Source organism: Aedes albopictus, chromosome 2, assembly GCF_035046485.1.
Source record: "Aedes albopictus strain Foshan chromosome 2, AalbF5, whole genome shotgun sequence".
Taxonomy (NCBI): domain Eukaryota; kingdom Metazoa; phylum Arthropoda; class Insecta; order Diptera; family Culicidae; genus Aedes; species Aedes albopictus.
This window is the reverse complement of record NC_085137.1, coordinates 472,761,087-472,776,965: the sequence shown is the minus strand read 5'-3', so window position 1 is coordinate 472,776,965 and position 15,879 is coordinate 472,761,087. Positions and strand designations below refer to the sequence as shown.

The window sequence follows — 15,879 nt, the reverse complement described above, 5'->3', positions numbered from 1 at the left end:
ATTGAGTTTAAATAAGGGCAAAAGTAACATTCTATCACAGACAAATAGACGCCCCACTCTATCCACTTGCCATCGTTTACATTTTTAACGGTTTATTCAAATGCAGTAGACGCACCGACGAACCGACGTGACAGTGGCGATCCAAAACTGTCCCCCCTAATTTAACGGTCGACCAGCGAAGCGAGCGATCGCTTCTGTCAAATCAGCACAGACGCGAACCGTTTCCTATATGAACACACGGGGGTTTGGTGTCGAGCTATCAAATCATCGCGAGCCGTTATAGAGGTGGCGATAGTGTTCGGCTATTTTTCATCATGGCGTCGCGGACAACAAATTTGAATTTATTTGTTCTAGCTGTCACGTCGGTTCGTCGGTGGTAGACGTTCGATAAGTGCAACATGTTTACGTTTCACTTACCGAATGAAATTCGATAACTGCAACAACTGACGGACGTCACATTACTGTCAGTTGCTGCAGAATGCAACCAATGTGCATACGAAAAACATCGCATTGCAACAAAAGTGCATGCGAAAAACATCGCATCGCTGTTGACATTTCATTTTGACGGATAGCGGTGCGATAACTGCAAAATTGTTGCACTTAGTGGACTTGCAGTTAAAACACCGACGAACCGACGTGACAGTGGTGTTTCAAAAGTGTCCCCCCTAAATTTAACGGTCGACCAGCGAAGCGAGCGAACGCTTCTGTCAAATCAGCGCAGACACGAACCTTTTCCTATATGAACACACGGGGGTTTGGTATCAAGCTATCAAAACAACGCGAACCGTTATAGAGGTGGCGGTTGTGTTCGGCTATTTTTCATCATGGCGCCGGGGACAACAAAATTTGAATTTATTTGTTCCAGCTGTCACGTCGGTTCATCGGTGGTTAAAAGGCATTGCAGTTACAGCGTTTGCACCGAGCGAACGTCTACTGTAGTAAAATCTTACTACAGAAAATCGACAATACACTGTTAATTTTGTTTACTGGTATTCAGCAAACTTTGCTGATTTTTTTGTGCTGGAAGCATTTCAAAAAATGATTTGGTGTGTAGATTGAAAATCAATCGTTTCGTGTAAATAACGGCCTTTTCAAAAATTATGCGCTCATTCCCGGTCGGAAGGAAGTCTGCCTGTCGACTTCGTGTCTACTTAGTTAAGACACCTTAGCTAATACGTACTAGCTAAGACGCACCTTTTTCCAACCGCGCTATATTTTTGACGTTTGGTTTCGCCTGTTTTCACTTTTCATCAAACCGCCGCGAAAAAAGACAAAAAAAAAAACAGTTCACACAAAAAAGTTGCTGCTTCTGTTCGGCGCAGGTTTTAAAGCAATTATTTTAAAAATTTGTGCATTTGTGCTAAATTGAACTGAAATTGTAGTCATCGCAATGGTCATCGCAGGCAAGATTGCAATATTGTTTTCGATCTTCGGAACATCCAAACACGGTAAGTTTCCGGAACTTAGTCAATAGAATGTCTGTTTTGATTCAGATTTCTTCTGTTTAGGTCTATCGGAATCGAAAATCTGGTGCTGCCAGCCGGAAGGCGTTAGGTTCGGCGTAAAAGTTGCTGTCGAAGGAAGTCAGCAGGAAGCAGGAAAAATGCTTTTTCCGGCTGTCATTACATTGAGAAGGAAAACAGCTTTCCGATTCGAAATCTGTGTTTTAACAGAGGCCCAAGACTAAAAAAAAGCGGAGGCAGCTGCAACCCGTCCCGCACCAAGTGAATCCAAACCAAGCACAATTCGTGTGCGACGTGGGCCGTGAGGTTGTCGGACATGCCTCGTACAAGAAGCGGGTAATGGAATTACTGAAGGTATTCCAAACAGGCCTTGAAGCGCCGCCTGGATACGCCAACAGGAAGCGTAAGAAACCGAAAAAAGAAAACACCCGGAGTCAGAGGTCAAAGAGAACGCGAACGAGCCGCTTTTAAACAACCAACGAAGACGGAAGAGGAAGCATCGGTGTGTAGCTAGGAATCGATCATTGCGCGCAAAACTTGGTGTAAGTAACTTTTCAGTTGTAACTTTTTCCTCTGATTGGCGTTAGGTCCCAACAGGGAATAGCCAATTCTCAGCCTCTCTCGGAATAGTTATTAACTAAGAGCTTTCTCTGATCATTTTGCAATCGTATTTCGCTTGGTAGGAACGAAAATACTCTATGTCCAAGGGAGTCAGTTAAATTTCCATTACGAAAACTTCCTCGACTGATCAGGAATGTGACCGATTATGGTTGTTGACCCACATGTTTACCGCTATTTTTTTTCTAATAAAAACTCGTCAAATGGAATGATTTGCACTTAAGGACAAACGTAATGAAAACCCACTTCAACATTGCATCGAAACTTCAAACGCACAAATCTCAAGAAGCAAGCTTCAAACAACAATGTATTTCATTATTCTGTTCTTGCTCACTTGTAATTAGCTTAAAATCAAAAGCTCAGGTGCACTGGTTTTGTTTACGAAGAGATTTGTGCCCTCGAAATCGTGAGTAGGTGCCAAAGTCGGCCATTGTAGCGGCCATTTTGGGATTCTAACAAGTCTGTCCTTAACATCTTCTCGTTTTATCAAATATAAAAATCAGATTTATGTGTGATATTCTCTAATAATATTGAAATTTTTCGTTTAAATGGTTCACCAAGTCCTCCAGGTTGCGAGGTGACGCAAAATACTTTGAACTAATCGAATCACTCCAGTGGTTCACGTGATATTCTCTCATTATATTACAATTTGTTGCTTAAATGGTTCACCAAGTCCTCCCACGTTGCGAGGTGACGCAAAATACTTTAAACTAATCGAATCACTCAAGTGGTTCATGAGATATTCTCTCATGGAGTAGTTTTTTTTTGGCTTTTCAGTCTTCTCGGGGTCAAAAACAACTAAATGTTTTCTTCTTCCAACGTTTCGATCCTTATTGGATCTTCCTCAGGGAATCTGTAATTTATTATGGTCATTTTCTTTGGTTTTAACACATTGGACTACATTTAACACATACCGATTAGAATTGTTGCTTTTTCGTCTAGTGGTTGTTTATTAAAACTTTTAACCGTCATTTGATGTTTTTTGCTATAAAACGTTATTGTCAATTAAGGAATACCTTAATGTCACTGTTTACTTACAATTTGTCAGTTTTTTTTTCTGTTATAATATAACCCAGATAACTGGGAATTTCTAAGAATCCATGAGGAATTTAGGAAATTTTTTGAACATATTTAATGAAATTTTTGAATTCTACTATCAATGCTAGAGAATATATTTTTCATTTTAAAATATAACCCAGGTAACTGAGAATTTCTGAGAATCCGTGAGGATTTTTGGAAATTTTTTGGATACATTTAATGAAACTTTTGAATACTACTATTAATGTTAGAGAATTTTTTTTTTTCATTTTAAAATATAAGATTACTGGGAATTTCTGAGAATCCGTGAGGATTGTTAATTATTTGAACATATTTATTAAAATTTTTGAATTCTACTATTAATGTTAGAGAATATTTTTTTCATTTTAGAATATAACCCAGATTACTGGGAACTTCTGAGAATCCATGAGGATTTTTGGAAATTATTTGAACATATTTAAAGAAATTTTTGAATTTTATTATTAATGCTAGAGAATATATTTTTCATTTTAGAATATAACTCAGGTAACTGGGAATTTCTGGGAATCCGTGAGGATTTTTGGAAATTATTTGAATACATTTAATGAAACTTTGAATACTACTATTGATGTAAGAGAATATATTTTTCATTTTAGAATATAACTTAGGTAACTGCGAATTTCTGAGAATCCGTGAGGATTTTTGGAAATTATTTGGATACATTTAATGAAACTTTGAACACTACTATTGATGTTAGAGAATATTTTTATCATTTTAACTGGAAATTTCTGAGAATCCGTGAGGATTTTTGGAATTTTTTTGGATACATTTAATGAAACTTTGAATACTACTATTGATGTTAGAGAATTTTTTTTTTCATTTTAGAATATAACCCAGATAACTGGGAATTTCTGAGAATCCGTGAGGATTTTTGGAAATTATTTGGATACATTAATTGAAATTTTTGAATTCTACTATTAATGCTAGAGAATATATTTTTCATTTTAGAATATAACTCAGGTAACTGGGAATTTCTGAGAATCCGTGAGGATTTTTGGAAATCATATGAACATATTTAATTTAACTTTTGAATACTACTATTAATGTTAGATAATATTTTTAGCATTTTAGAATATAACCCAAATATGTAGCTGGGAATTTCTGAGAATCCGTGAGCATTTTTGGAAATCATTTGGATACATTTAATGAAACTTTGAACATTACTATTGATGTTAGAGAATATTTTTATCATTTTAACTGGGAATTTCTGAGAATCCGTGAGGATTTTTGGAAATTTTTTGGATACATTTAATGAAACTTTGAGTACTACTATTGATGTTAGAGAATTTTTTTTTTTTTTCATTTTAGAATATAACCCAGATAACTGGGAATTTCTGAGAATCCGTGAGGATTTTTGGAAATTATTTGGATACATTTAATGAAATTTTTGAATTCTACTATTAATGCTAGAGAATATATTTTTCATTTTAAAATATAACCCAGGTAACTGTGAATTTCTGAGAATCCGTGAGGATTTTTGGAAATTATTTGGATACATTTAATGAAACTTTTGAATACTACTATTGATGTTAGAGAATAATTTTACCATTTTAGAATATAACCCAGATGACTGAGAATTTCTGAGAATCCGTGAGGATTTTTGGAAATTAAATGAACGTTTTTAATGAAACTTTTGAATAATTAATTTGAATAATTAATAGTACTACTATTAATGTAAAAGAATAATTTTACCATTTTAGAATATAACCCAGATGACTGGGAATTTCTGAGAATCCGTGAAGATTTTTGGAAATTATTTGGATACATTTAATGAAACTTTGAACACTACTATTGATGTTAGAGAATATTTTTTTCATTTTAGAATATAACCCAGATAACTGGGAATTTCTAAGAATCCGTGAGGATTTTTTGAAATTATTTGGATACATTTAATGAAACTTTTGAATACTACTATTGATGTTAGAGAATAATTTTATCATTTTAGAATATAACCCAGATGACTGGGAATTTCTGAGAATCCGTGAGGATTTTTGGAAATTAAATGAACGTTTTTAATGAAACTTTTGAATAATTAATTTGAATAATTAATAGTACTACTATTAATGTAAGAGAATAATTTTACCATTTTAGAATATAACCCAGATGACTGGGAATTTCTGAGAATCCGTGAAGATTTTTGGAAATTATTTGGATACATTTAATGAAACTTTGAACACTACTATTGATGTTAGAGAATATTTTTTTCATTTTAGAATATAACCCAGATAACTGGGAATTTCTGAGAATCCGTGAGGATTTTTGGAAATTATTTGGATACATTTAATGAAATTTTTGAATTCTACTATTAATGCTAGAGAATATATTTTTCATTTTAAAATATAACCCAGGTAACTGGGAATTTCTGGGAATCCGTGAGGATTTTTGGAAATTATTTGGATACATTTAATGAAACTTTTGAATACTACTATTAATGCTAGAGAATATTTTTATCATTTTAGAATATAACCCAGATAACTGGGAATTTCTGAGAAACCGTGAGGATTGTTGGAAATTATATGAACATATTTAATTTAACTTTTGAATACTACTATTGATGTTAGAGAATAATTTTATCATTTTAGAATATAACCCAGATGACTGGGAATTTCTGAGAATCCGTGAGGATTTTTGGAAATTAAATGAACGTTTTTAATGAAACTTTTGAATAATTAATTTGAATAATTAATAGTACTACTATTAATGTAAGAGAATAATTTTACCATTTTAGAATATAACCCAGATGACTGGGAATTTCTGAGAATCCGTGAAGATTTTTGGAAATTATTTGGATACATTTAATGAAACTTTGAACACTACTATTGATGTTAGAGAATATTTTTTTCATTTTAGAATATAACCCAGATAACTGGGAATTTCTGAGAATCCGTGAGGATTTTTGGAAATTATTTGGATACATTTAATGAAATTTTTGAATTCTACTATTAATGCTAGAGAATATATTTTTCATTTTAAAATATAACCCAGGTAACTGGGAATTTCTGGGAATCCGTGAGGATTTTTGGAAATTATTTGGATACATTTAATGAAACTTTTGAATACTACTATTAATGCTAGAGAATATTTTTATCATTTTAGAATACAACCCAGATAACTGGGAATTTCTGAGAATCCGTGAGGATTGTTGGAAATTATATGAACATATTTAATTTAACTTTTGAATACTACTATTAATGTTAGATAATATTTTTAGCATTTTAGAATGTAACCCAAATAACTGGGAATTTCTGAGAATCCGTGAGGATTTTTGGAAATTATTTGGATACATTTAATGAAACTTTGAGCACTACTATTGATGTTAGAGAATATTTTTATCATTTTAGAATATAACCCAGATAACTGGGAATTTCTGAGAATCTGTGAGGATTTTTGGAAATTATTTGGATACATTTAATGAAACTTTTGAATACTACTATTCTGCCGTGTGCAGCATAGTTGTCCCATGTTCTATGGGAATCCCTATTAACATGGGACAACTATGCTGCACACGGCAGTATTAATGTTAGAGAATATTCTTATCACTTTAGAATATAACCCAGATAACTGGGAATTTCTGAGAATCCGTGAGGATTTTTGGAAATTAAATGAACGTTTTTAATGAAACTTTTGAATAATTAATTTGAATAATTAATAGTACTACTATTAATATAAGAGAATAATTTTACCATTTTAGAATATAACCCAGATGACTGGGAATTTCTGAGAATCCGTGAGGATTTTTGGAAATTAAATGAACGTATTTAATGAAACTTTGAACACAACTATTAATGTTAGATAATATTTTTATCATTTAAGAATATAACCCAGGTAACTGGGAATTTCTGAGAATCCGTGAGGATTTTTGGAAATTATTTGGATACATTTAATGAAACTTTTGAATACTACTATTGATGTTAGAGAATAATTTTACCATTTTAGAATATAACCCAGATGACTGGGAATTTCTGGGAATCCGTGAGGATTTTTGGAAATTAAATGAACGTATTTAATGAAACTTTGAACACTACTATTAATGTTAGATAATATTTTTATCATTTAAGAATATAACCCAGGTAACTGGGAATTTCTGAGAATCCGTGAGGATTTTTGGAAATTAAATGAACGTTTTTAATGAAACTTTTAAATAATTAATTTGAATAATTAATAGTACTACTATTAATGTAAGAGAATAATTTTACCATTTTAGAATATAACCCAGATGACTGGGAATTTCTGGGAATCCGTGAGGATTTTTAGAAATTATTTGGATTCATTTAATGAAACTTTGAATACTATTATTGATGTAAGAGAATATTTTTTTCATTTTAGAATATAACTCAGATAACTGGGAATTTCTGAGAATCCGTGAGGGTATTTTGGAAATTATTTATATACATTTAATGAAATTTTTGAATTCTACTATTAATGCCAGAGAATATATTTTTCATTTTAGAATATAACCCAGATAACTGGTAATTTCTGGGGATCCGTGAGGATTTTTGTAAATTATATGAACGTATTTAATAAAACTTTTGAATACTACTATTAATATTAGATAATATTTTTATCATTTTAGAATATAACTCAGGTAACTGGGAATTTCTGAGAATCCGTGAGGATTTTTGGAAATTATTTGGATACATTCAATGAAACTTTTGAATACTACTATTGATGCTAGAGAATAATTTTATAATTTTAGAATATAACCCGGATAACTGGGAATTTCTGAGAACCCGTGAGGATTTTTGGAAATTATATGAACGTATTTAATGAAACTTTTGAATACTACTATTATTATTAGATAATATTTTTAGCATTTTAGAATATAACCCAAATAACTGGGAATTTCTGAGAATCCGTGAGGATTTTTGGAAATTATTTAGATTCATTTAATGAAACTTTTTAATACTACTATTGATGTTAGAGAATATTTTTTCAATTTAAGAATATAACCCAGGTGACTGGGAGTTTCTGAGAATCCTTTAAGGTTTTTGGAAATAATTTGAACATGATTTAAAAAATAATTGAAATACTTTTAATATTAAAGAATATTTTTATCATTTTAGAATGTAACTAAAATAACTGGGAATTTCTGAGAATCCCTGAGGATTTTTAGAAATTATTTGAATATTTAAAATGAAACTTTCGAATACTCCCATTGATGTTAGAGAATATTGAGCATTGCAAGGATTTCGCGACGATCGTGCAAATGTTCAATCTTTGAAAGCACAATGTTCACACATCCAACAACAAAGGAAACAGCGCGTAAACAATCCGATTAGTCGAAACGCCACCCCAAAATACGCACCCGCTGCTGAAAAACTGTCGCGGCGACTTCAACCAATGTATGCTGAAACCGGTGTGAACATTTTGAGGTGGGACAATTTTATTTGCCTGTGCGTCGTATTTGGCGCAAAATCGTCAATAACAATTTTACCATTTTAGAATATAACGCAGATGACTTGAAGTTTCGGAGAATCCTTAAAGATTTTTGGAAATAATTTGAACATTATTCATGAAGTTACTGATTAATGCTCGAGCGGTCGCACAGTTGTATTTTGTACAACACGTTTAAAAAATCTCGTTAATTCTGAGAGGTGCTGACTGTGGTGGCTAACCGCGCGTGTTACGGAAGGTTAATTTTCATTTTAAAATATAACCCCGATGACTGGGAATTTCTGGGAATCCGTGAGGATTTTTGGAAATTATTTAGATTCATTTAATGAAACTTTTTAATACTACTATTGATGTTAGAGAATATTTTTTCAATTTAAGAATATAACCCAGGTGACTGGGAGTTTCTGAGAATCCTTTAAGGTTTTTGGAAATAATTTGAACATGATTTAAAAAATAATTGAAATACTTTTAATATTAAAGAATATTTTTATCATTTTAGAATGTAACTAAAATAACTGGGAATTTCTGAGAATCCCTGAGGATTTTTAGAAATTATTTGAATATTTAAAATGAAACTTTCGAATACTCCCATTGATGTTAGAGAATATTGAGCATTGCAAGGATTTCGCGACGATCGTGCAAATGTTCAATCTTTGAAAGCACAATGTTCACACATCCAACAACAAAGGAAACAGCGCGTAAACAATCCGATTAGTCGAAACGCCACCCCAAAATACGCACCCGCTGCTGAAAAACTGTCGCGGCGACTTCAACCAATGTATGCTGAAACCGGTGTGAACATTTTGAGGTGGGACAATTTTATTTGCCTGTGCGTCGTATTTGGCGCAAAATCGTCAATAACAATTTTACCATTTTAGAATATAACGCAGATGACTTGAAGTTTCGGAGAATCCTTAAAGATTTTTGGAAATAATTTGAACATTATTCATGAAGTTACTGATTAATGCTCGAGCGGTCGCACAGTTGTATTTTGTACAACACGTTTAAAAAATCTCGTTAATTCTGAGAGGTGCTGACTGTGGTGGCTAACCGCGCGTGTTACGGAAGGTTAATTTTCATTTTAAAATATAACCCCGATGACTGGGAATTTCTGGGAATCCGTGAGGATTTTTGGAAATTATTTGAATATATTTAATTTATCTTTTGAATACTACAATTAATGTTGGAGGATATTTTTATCGGGTCTGGTACGTTTGGCATAAGGCCGTTTGGCATAAGGACAGTTGGCATAAGGACGTTTGGCATAAAGGATATTTGGCATAAAGGACGTTTGGCATAAAGGACATTTGGCATAAGGGACGTTTGGCATAAAGGACGTTTGGCATAAAAAATATGTGAAATATATTTTCCCTCTGGAGAAAAATTAAAGAACAGCCTTCAAGGGAAAGAAGGCAAACTTGTTGTTGGTGCATTATATTGGGATCTCTTATTTTCGAAATAACCTTTTGCTTCCATGAATTTGATTTTTTTTTCGGAAGAGGAATGTTCCTTCTTTTGTATATAGGCTGTTCTTCATCGATACAAGCAATTTAGATTCCGGTAATGATTCTTTCCAGCAAATCATCCTTGTCTGCATAATATATCCATAAAAATTAATGCATTATAATGTATTATCCTTCTTTTGTATACTTATCCTTCTTTTACGTTAAGTATGTAGTTCACTTTTTACTGAAATTATTTTATGCCAAACGTACTTTATGCTAAATGTCCATTATGCCAAACGTCCTTTATGCCAAATGTCCTTTATGCCAAGTGTCCTTTATGCCAAACGTCCTTATGCCAAATGGCATTATGCCAAACGGCCTTATGCCAAACGTACCAGACCCTTTTTATCATTTTCTAGATGATTGGGGATTTGAGAGAATCCTCACTGATTTGAACATAATTCGTGAAGTTACTGAGTAATATTTGCAATATTGAAGAATATTTTTATCATGTAAGAATGTAACCCACATGAATGGAAATTTTTGAGAATCCTTCAAGATTTTTGGAAATAATTTTGAATCTTTGATGAACCTTTTGAAGAAATCGTTTGAATATTTGATAAAGCTATTGATTTCTGAAAACAAACCCCTATTATCTAAACCATGCTCATAGTGGCTAAAATACGACGATTCCGCGATATCCCTGGACATAGAATTTCACCGTAGATACCTTACGACATACAATAGCAAAGAATGGTCAAACCTCAAAGAAAGTCTGCAATTAATAACTGACCCTGATTGAACTCATGGGGAATCCCGACAGGATGTTTCCTGGAGGAATCCCTGAAGGAATCCCTGAAGGAATTCCTGGAGGAATCCCTGAAGGAATTCCTGGAGGAATCCCTGAAGGAACTCCTGGAAGAACCCTTGAAGGAACTCCTGGAGGAATCCCTGAAGGAACTCCTGGAGGAATCCCTGAAGGAACTCCTGGAGGAATCCCTGAAGGAACTCCTGGAGGAATCCCTGAAGGAACTCCTGGAGGAATCCCTGAAGGAACTCCTGGAGGAATCCCTGAAGGAACTCCTGGAGGAATCCCTGAAGGAACTCCTGGAGGAATCCCTGAAGGAACTCCTGGAGGAATCCCTGAAGGAACTCCTGGAGGAATCCCTGAAGGAACTCCTGGAGGAATCCCTGAAGGAACTCCTGGAGGAATCCCTGAAGGAACTCCTGGAGGAATCCCTGAAGGAACTCCTGGAGGAATCCCTGAAGGAACTCCTGGAGGAATCCCTGAAGGAACTCCTGGAGGAATCCCTGAAGGAACTCCTGGAGGAATCCCTGAAGGAACTCCTGGAGGAATCCCTGAAGGAACTCCTGGAGGAATCCCTGAAGGAACTCCTGGAGGAATCCCTGAAGGAACTCCTGGAGGAATCCCTGAAGGAACTCCTGGAGGAATCCCTGAAGGAACTCCTGGAGGAATCCCTGAAGGAACTCCTGGAGGAATCCCTGAAGGAACTCCTGGAGGAATCCCTGAAGGAACTCCTGGAGGAATCCCTGAAGGAACTCCTGGAGGAATTCCTGAAGGAACTCCTGGAGGAATCCCTGAAGGAACTCCTGGAGGAATCCCTGAAGGAACTTCTGAAGGAATCCCTGAAGGAACTCCTGAAGGAATCCCTGAAGGAACTCCTGAAGGAATCCCTGAAGGAACTCCTGGAGGAATCCCTGAAGGAACTTCTGGAGGAATCCCCGAAGGAACTCCTGGATGAATCTCTGAAGGAACTCCTGGATGAATCCCAGAAAGAACTCCTGGAGGAATCCCTGAAGAAACTCCTGGAGGAATCCCTGAAGGAACTCCTGGAGGAATCCCTGAAGGGGCTCCTGAAAGAATCCCTGAAGGAACTCCTGGAGGAATCCCTGAAAGAATTCCTGGAGGAATTCATTGCAGGTACTTCTGGAAGATTCCCCGAAGGAACTCCTGGAGGATTCCCTGAAGGATCCCTTGGAGGAATCCCTGAAGGATCCCTTGGAGGAATCCCTGAAGGAACTCGTGGAAGAATCCCTGAAGGAACTCCTGGAGGAATCCCTAAAGGAACTCCTGGAGGAACCCCTGAAGGAACTCCTGGATGAATCTCTGAAGGAACTGCTGGAGGAATCCCTGGACTCCTAGATTCATCTCTAAAGTTAGCCCTGGAGGAATTCTTGAAGGAACTCCTAGAGGATTCCCCGAAGGAACTCCTGGAGGATTCCCTGAAGGAACCCCTGGAGGAATCCCTGAAGGAACTCCTGGAGGAATCCTTGAAGGAACTCCTGGAGGAATCCCTGATGGAACTCCTGGAGGAATCCCTGAAGGAACTACTTGAGGAATCCCTGGAGGAAGTCCCGGAGCAATCTCTGAAGGAACTCTTGGATGAATCCCTGAAGGAACTCCTGGAGGAATCCCTGAAGGAACTCCTGGAGGAATCCCTGAAGGAACTCCTGGAGGAATCCCTGAAGGAACTCCTGGAGGAATCCCTGAAGGAACTCCTGGAGGAATCCTCGAAGGAACTCCTGGAGAAATTCCTGATGGAACTCCTTTAGGAATCTCTGAAGGAACTCCTGGAGGAATCCCTGAAAGAATCTCTGAAGGAACTCCTGGTGGAATCCCTGAAGGAGCTCCTGGAGAAATCCTTTAAAGAACTGCCGGAGAAATCCCTGAAGAAACTCTTGGAGGAATCCCTGAAGGAACTCCTGAAGGAATTTCTGATGGAATTCCTGGAGGAATTTCTGAAGGAACTCCTGGAGGAATACCTGATGGAACTCCTTGAGGAATCCCTGATGGAACTTCTCCAGAATTCCCTGGAGGAATCCTTGAACTTCTGGAGGATTCTGCAAAGGAATCTCTGGAAGTACTTTTGGAGGAATTCCAGAAGTATATCCTGAGTAACCCCTACAGGAACACCTGAGAAATCCTGGAAGGAATGCTTGAATTAATTCTGGAAAGAACTCCTGGATAAATTCTTGAAGAAACTCTTCTAGAACTCCTAGTGGAATGCTTCCTGGAGCCTTTGAAGAAACATCTGGAGATATTCCAGAAACGAATCGTGGAGAAATCCCTGATATAACTCCTGGATTAATTTCTAAAGTAACTTAAGGAAGAATATATGCAAATTCCTGGAGGAATCCCTAACGGAACTCCTGGCGGCATCCCTAGATAAACTCCTGGAGGATTCCTTGACAAATCTCGTGGAGGAATCCCTACAGGAGCTGCTCGAGGAATCCCAGAAGGAATTGCTGGGGGCTTGCCTAGATAACCTTCTGAAGGAATCCCTAAAAGATCTCGCGGAGGAACCCCTGCAGAAGTTACTCGAGGAATCTCTGTAGGAACTCCTGGAGAATTTCTTGAGGGAATCCTTGAAGAAACAAAAAATCTCTGATGTAACTTCTGAAGGAATTCATGCAGAAGCTCCAGAAGAAAGTTTAAACATACTCAACAGATTGATACTTCCTGAAGAAACTCCTCGATGAAATTCTGACGGAAATCCTTAAAAAAATCCTGAAGGAATCCATCAAGGAGCTCCTGGTGAAATATCTTGAGGAGTTCCAACAGGAGTTCGAAAGGAACTCCTAGAAGAATACTGCCGGAAATGCATTCTGAAAAAATCTCAAAATCAGTTGTCATGTTTTCCCGCATTTTGTTTTTATAGCATTAAGGTTATTTATATTTGTTATAGTTATTATATATGTTTGAAATAAATGAACTTTCACGGACAAACATATTATTTATTTTATTTTTGTTGGAAAACATAAATAAAAAGAAAAATAAACAAAATTCAGCCTAGTAGAGATCTACTAGACAGCTACTCGATTTCTAGTACCCATGTCTAGTAGATTTCTATGAGATATCGACTAGAAAGCGGGCGAAATTGTTTTCGCCCGATTTGAGGTAGACAAAAATGTTGCACTGGAGGAAGATTTCTATGCGACTGGTAGTAGATATCTGCTTAAATGTCTACTAGATATTTTGTTTTGTCTAGTAGATACCTGCTAGATTTCTAGTTGGAATTTCCGAGCGGGTTTTTCCCCGAAAGTTTGTCGAAACACCCCTCGTTCTCTCATTTTTGGCGAAACGCAAACTTTGACAGCAGGTTTTTGACAGCCATCTGTCACCCGAGGCGAAGTTTGCGTTTAGCCATTTCCTTGTTTTCGACATTTCGTCGCTTCGCTCTTTCTTTCCGGCTCGTACCAGAGTCTAGTGAACACACATTTTGTGTATCATTAAAATTAATTTTTAAGCCCTGTAAGTGATGTTTTCGACTGTAATTTTGGATTTTGTTGTTCTTGAAATGAATGTGCAACTTGTGAATGTGAATTTAGTGGAATTGTGTCGCTCGGGGAGTTGTAAATTGCTAAAAACGATGGACTGATCGATGTGTGTTTATGAATGTTTGTGGTTGACGTTTCGTGTGTTGCCGTCACGGCACTCCCGGAGAATGAGTGAAGTTTTCGCAAAATCCGTGGCAGTTATTTGTGTGTAAAGTGGTTGAATTCCAGTCTAATTCTATGTTGTTTTGTTTATGTCCACTTGCAGTGAAACGCCACAATGGGGCGTGTTATTCGTGCACAGCGTAAAGGTGCCGGGTCCGTATTCACCGCCCACACCAAGAAGCGAAAGGGAGAGCCCAAATTGCGCGCCCTCGATTATGCCGAACGTCACGGATACCTGAAGGGAACCGTCAAGGTAAGGTCTATTTGTTTGTTTTTAATTGTCGAAAAGAAAGTGCTTATAATCCATTTTCATTGCAGCAAATCATCCATGATCCAGGTCGTGGTGCCCCGCTGGCGGTCGTTCACTTCCGTGACCCTTACAAGTTCAAGCTCCGCAAGCAGCTGTTCATCGCCGCCGAAGGTATGTACACCGGACAGTTTGTGTACTGCGGAAAGCGCGCCCAGCTCCAGATCGGCAACGTTCTGCCAATTGGTCTGATGCCCGAAGGTACCATTGTGTGCAATCTGGAGGAGAAGACCGGAGACCGTGGCAAGCTGGCCCGTACCTCGGGTAACTACGCCTCGGTCATTGCCCACAACCCGGACACCAAGCGTACCCGTGTCAAGCTGCCGTCGGGTGCCAAGAAGGTGCTGCCATCGGCCAACCGTGCCATGGTCGGAATCGTTGCTGGCGGTGGTCGTATTGACAAGCCAATCCTGAAGGCCGGTCGTGCCTACCACAAGTACAAGGTGAAGCGTAACTGCTGGCCAAAGGTACGTGGTGTGGCTATGAACCCCGTTGAGCATCCCCATGGTGGTGGTAACCATCAGCACATCGGTAAGGCCTCGACCGTCAAGCGAGGAACTCCACCAGGTCGCAAGGTCGGTCTTATTGCTGCCCGTCGTACCGGTCGTATCCGAGGTGGCAAGGGAGACGAGAAGTTCAAGGAGAAGGAGAAGAAGTAAGGAAACGCTAGGCAGGGATGAAGACGGATTGCATCTTGAATTGCTGCTGTTTTGGGTACTGATAAGCGTAAGGATAGATATCGTTCTGCTGTTTTGAAATTAAAATCTATTCTAACAGTCGAAATAATCTTCGTTGTATTTACAGATGCGAAAGAAAGCTAGTTGTGGTTTTTACGTTTTCACGTATTATCGTATAAGTGTTGATACTCCTCCTGTAAAGAAATCTGTGGCTGCACCATTAGTTCTTCACTTAGTTTCGAGCATTCGTGATATATCGGCAAGTTGGTCCTCGTCTTCTCCTTTTTTGTTTCTGATCTGGAAAAGTCTTCATATCAGGATGTTCTGTGAACAGTTCTGCCACAGTTGGGAATTCTATGTATTACAATAATACAGGGTAATCATTTTACGAGTACGGGTCTAATATTTGACAATGAATGGAACGAAGACGAAACATC

The 15,879-nt window shown here is 37.2% G+C and overlaps 1 protein-coding gene across 1 annotated transcript; it reads left to right on the top strand.

Moving 5' to 3' along the window:
- Positions 1-14,117: 14,117 nt before the first annotated feature.
- Positions 14,118-15,551, top strand: LOC109418058 (large ribosomal subunit protein uL2). The gene is made up of 3 exons (XM_019692214.3): positions 14,118-14,270; positions 14,562-14,711; positions 14,777-15,551. The coding sequence occupies exons 2-3, from the start codon at positions 14,574-14,576 to the stop codon at positions 15,422-15,424; spliced, it is 786 nt and encodes a 261-aa protein (XP_019547759.1). The 5' UTR covers positions 14,118-14,270; positions 14,562-14,573; the 3' UTR covers positions 15,425-15,551.
- Positions 15,552-15,879: the final 328 nt, after the last annotated feature.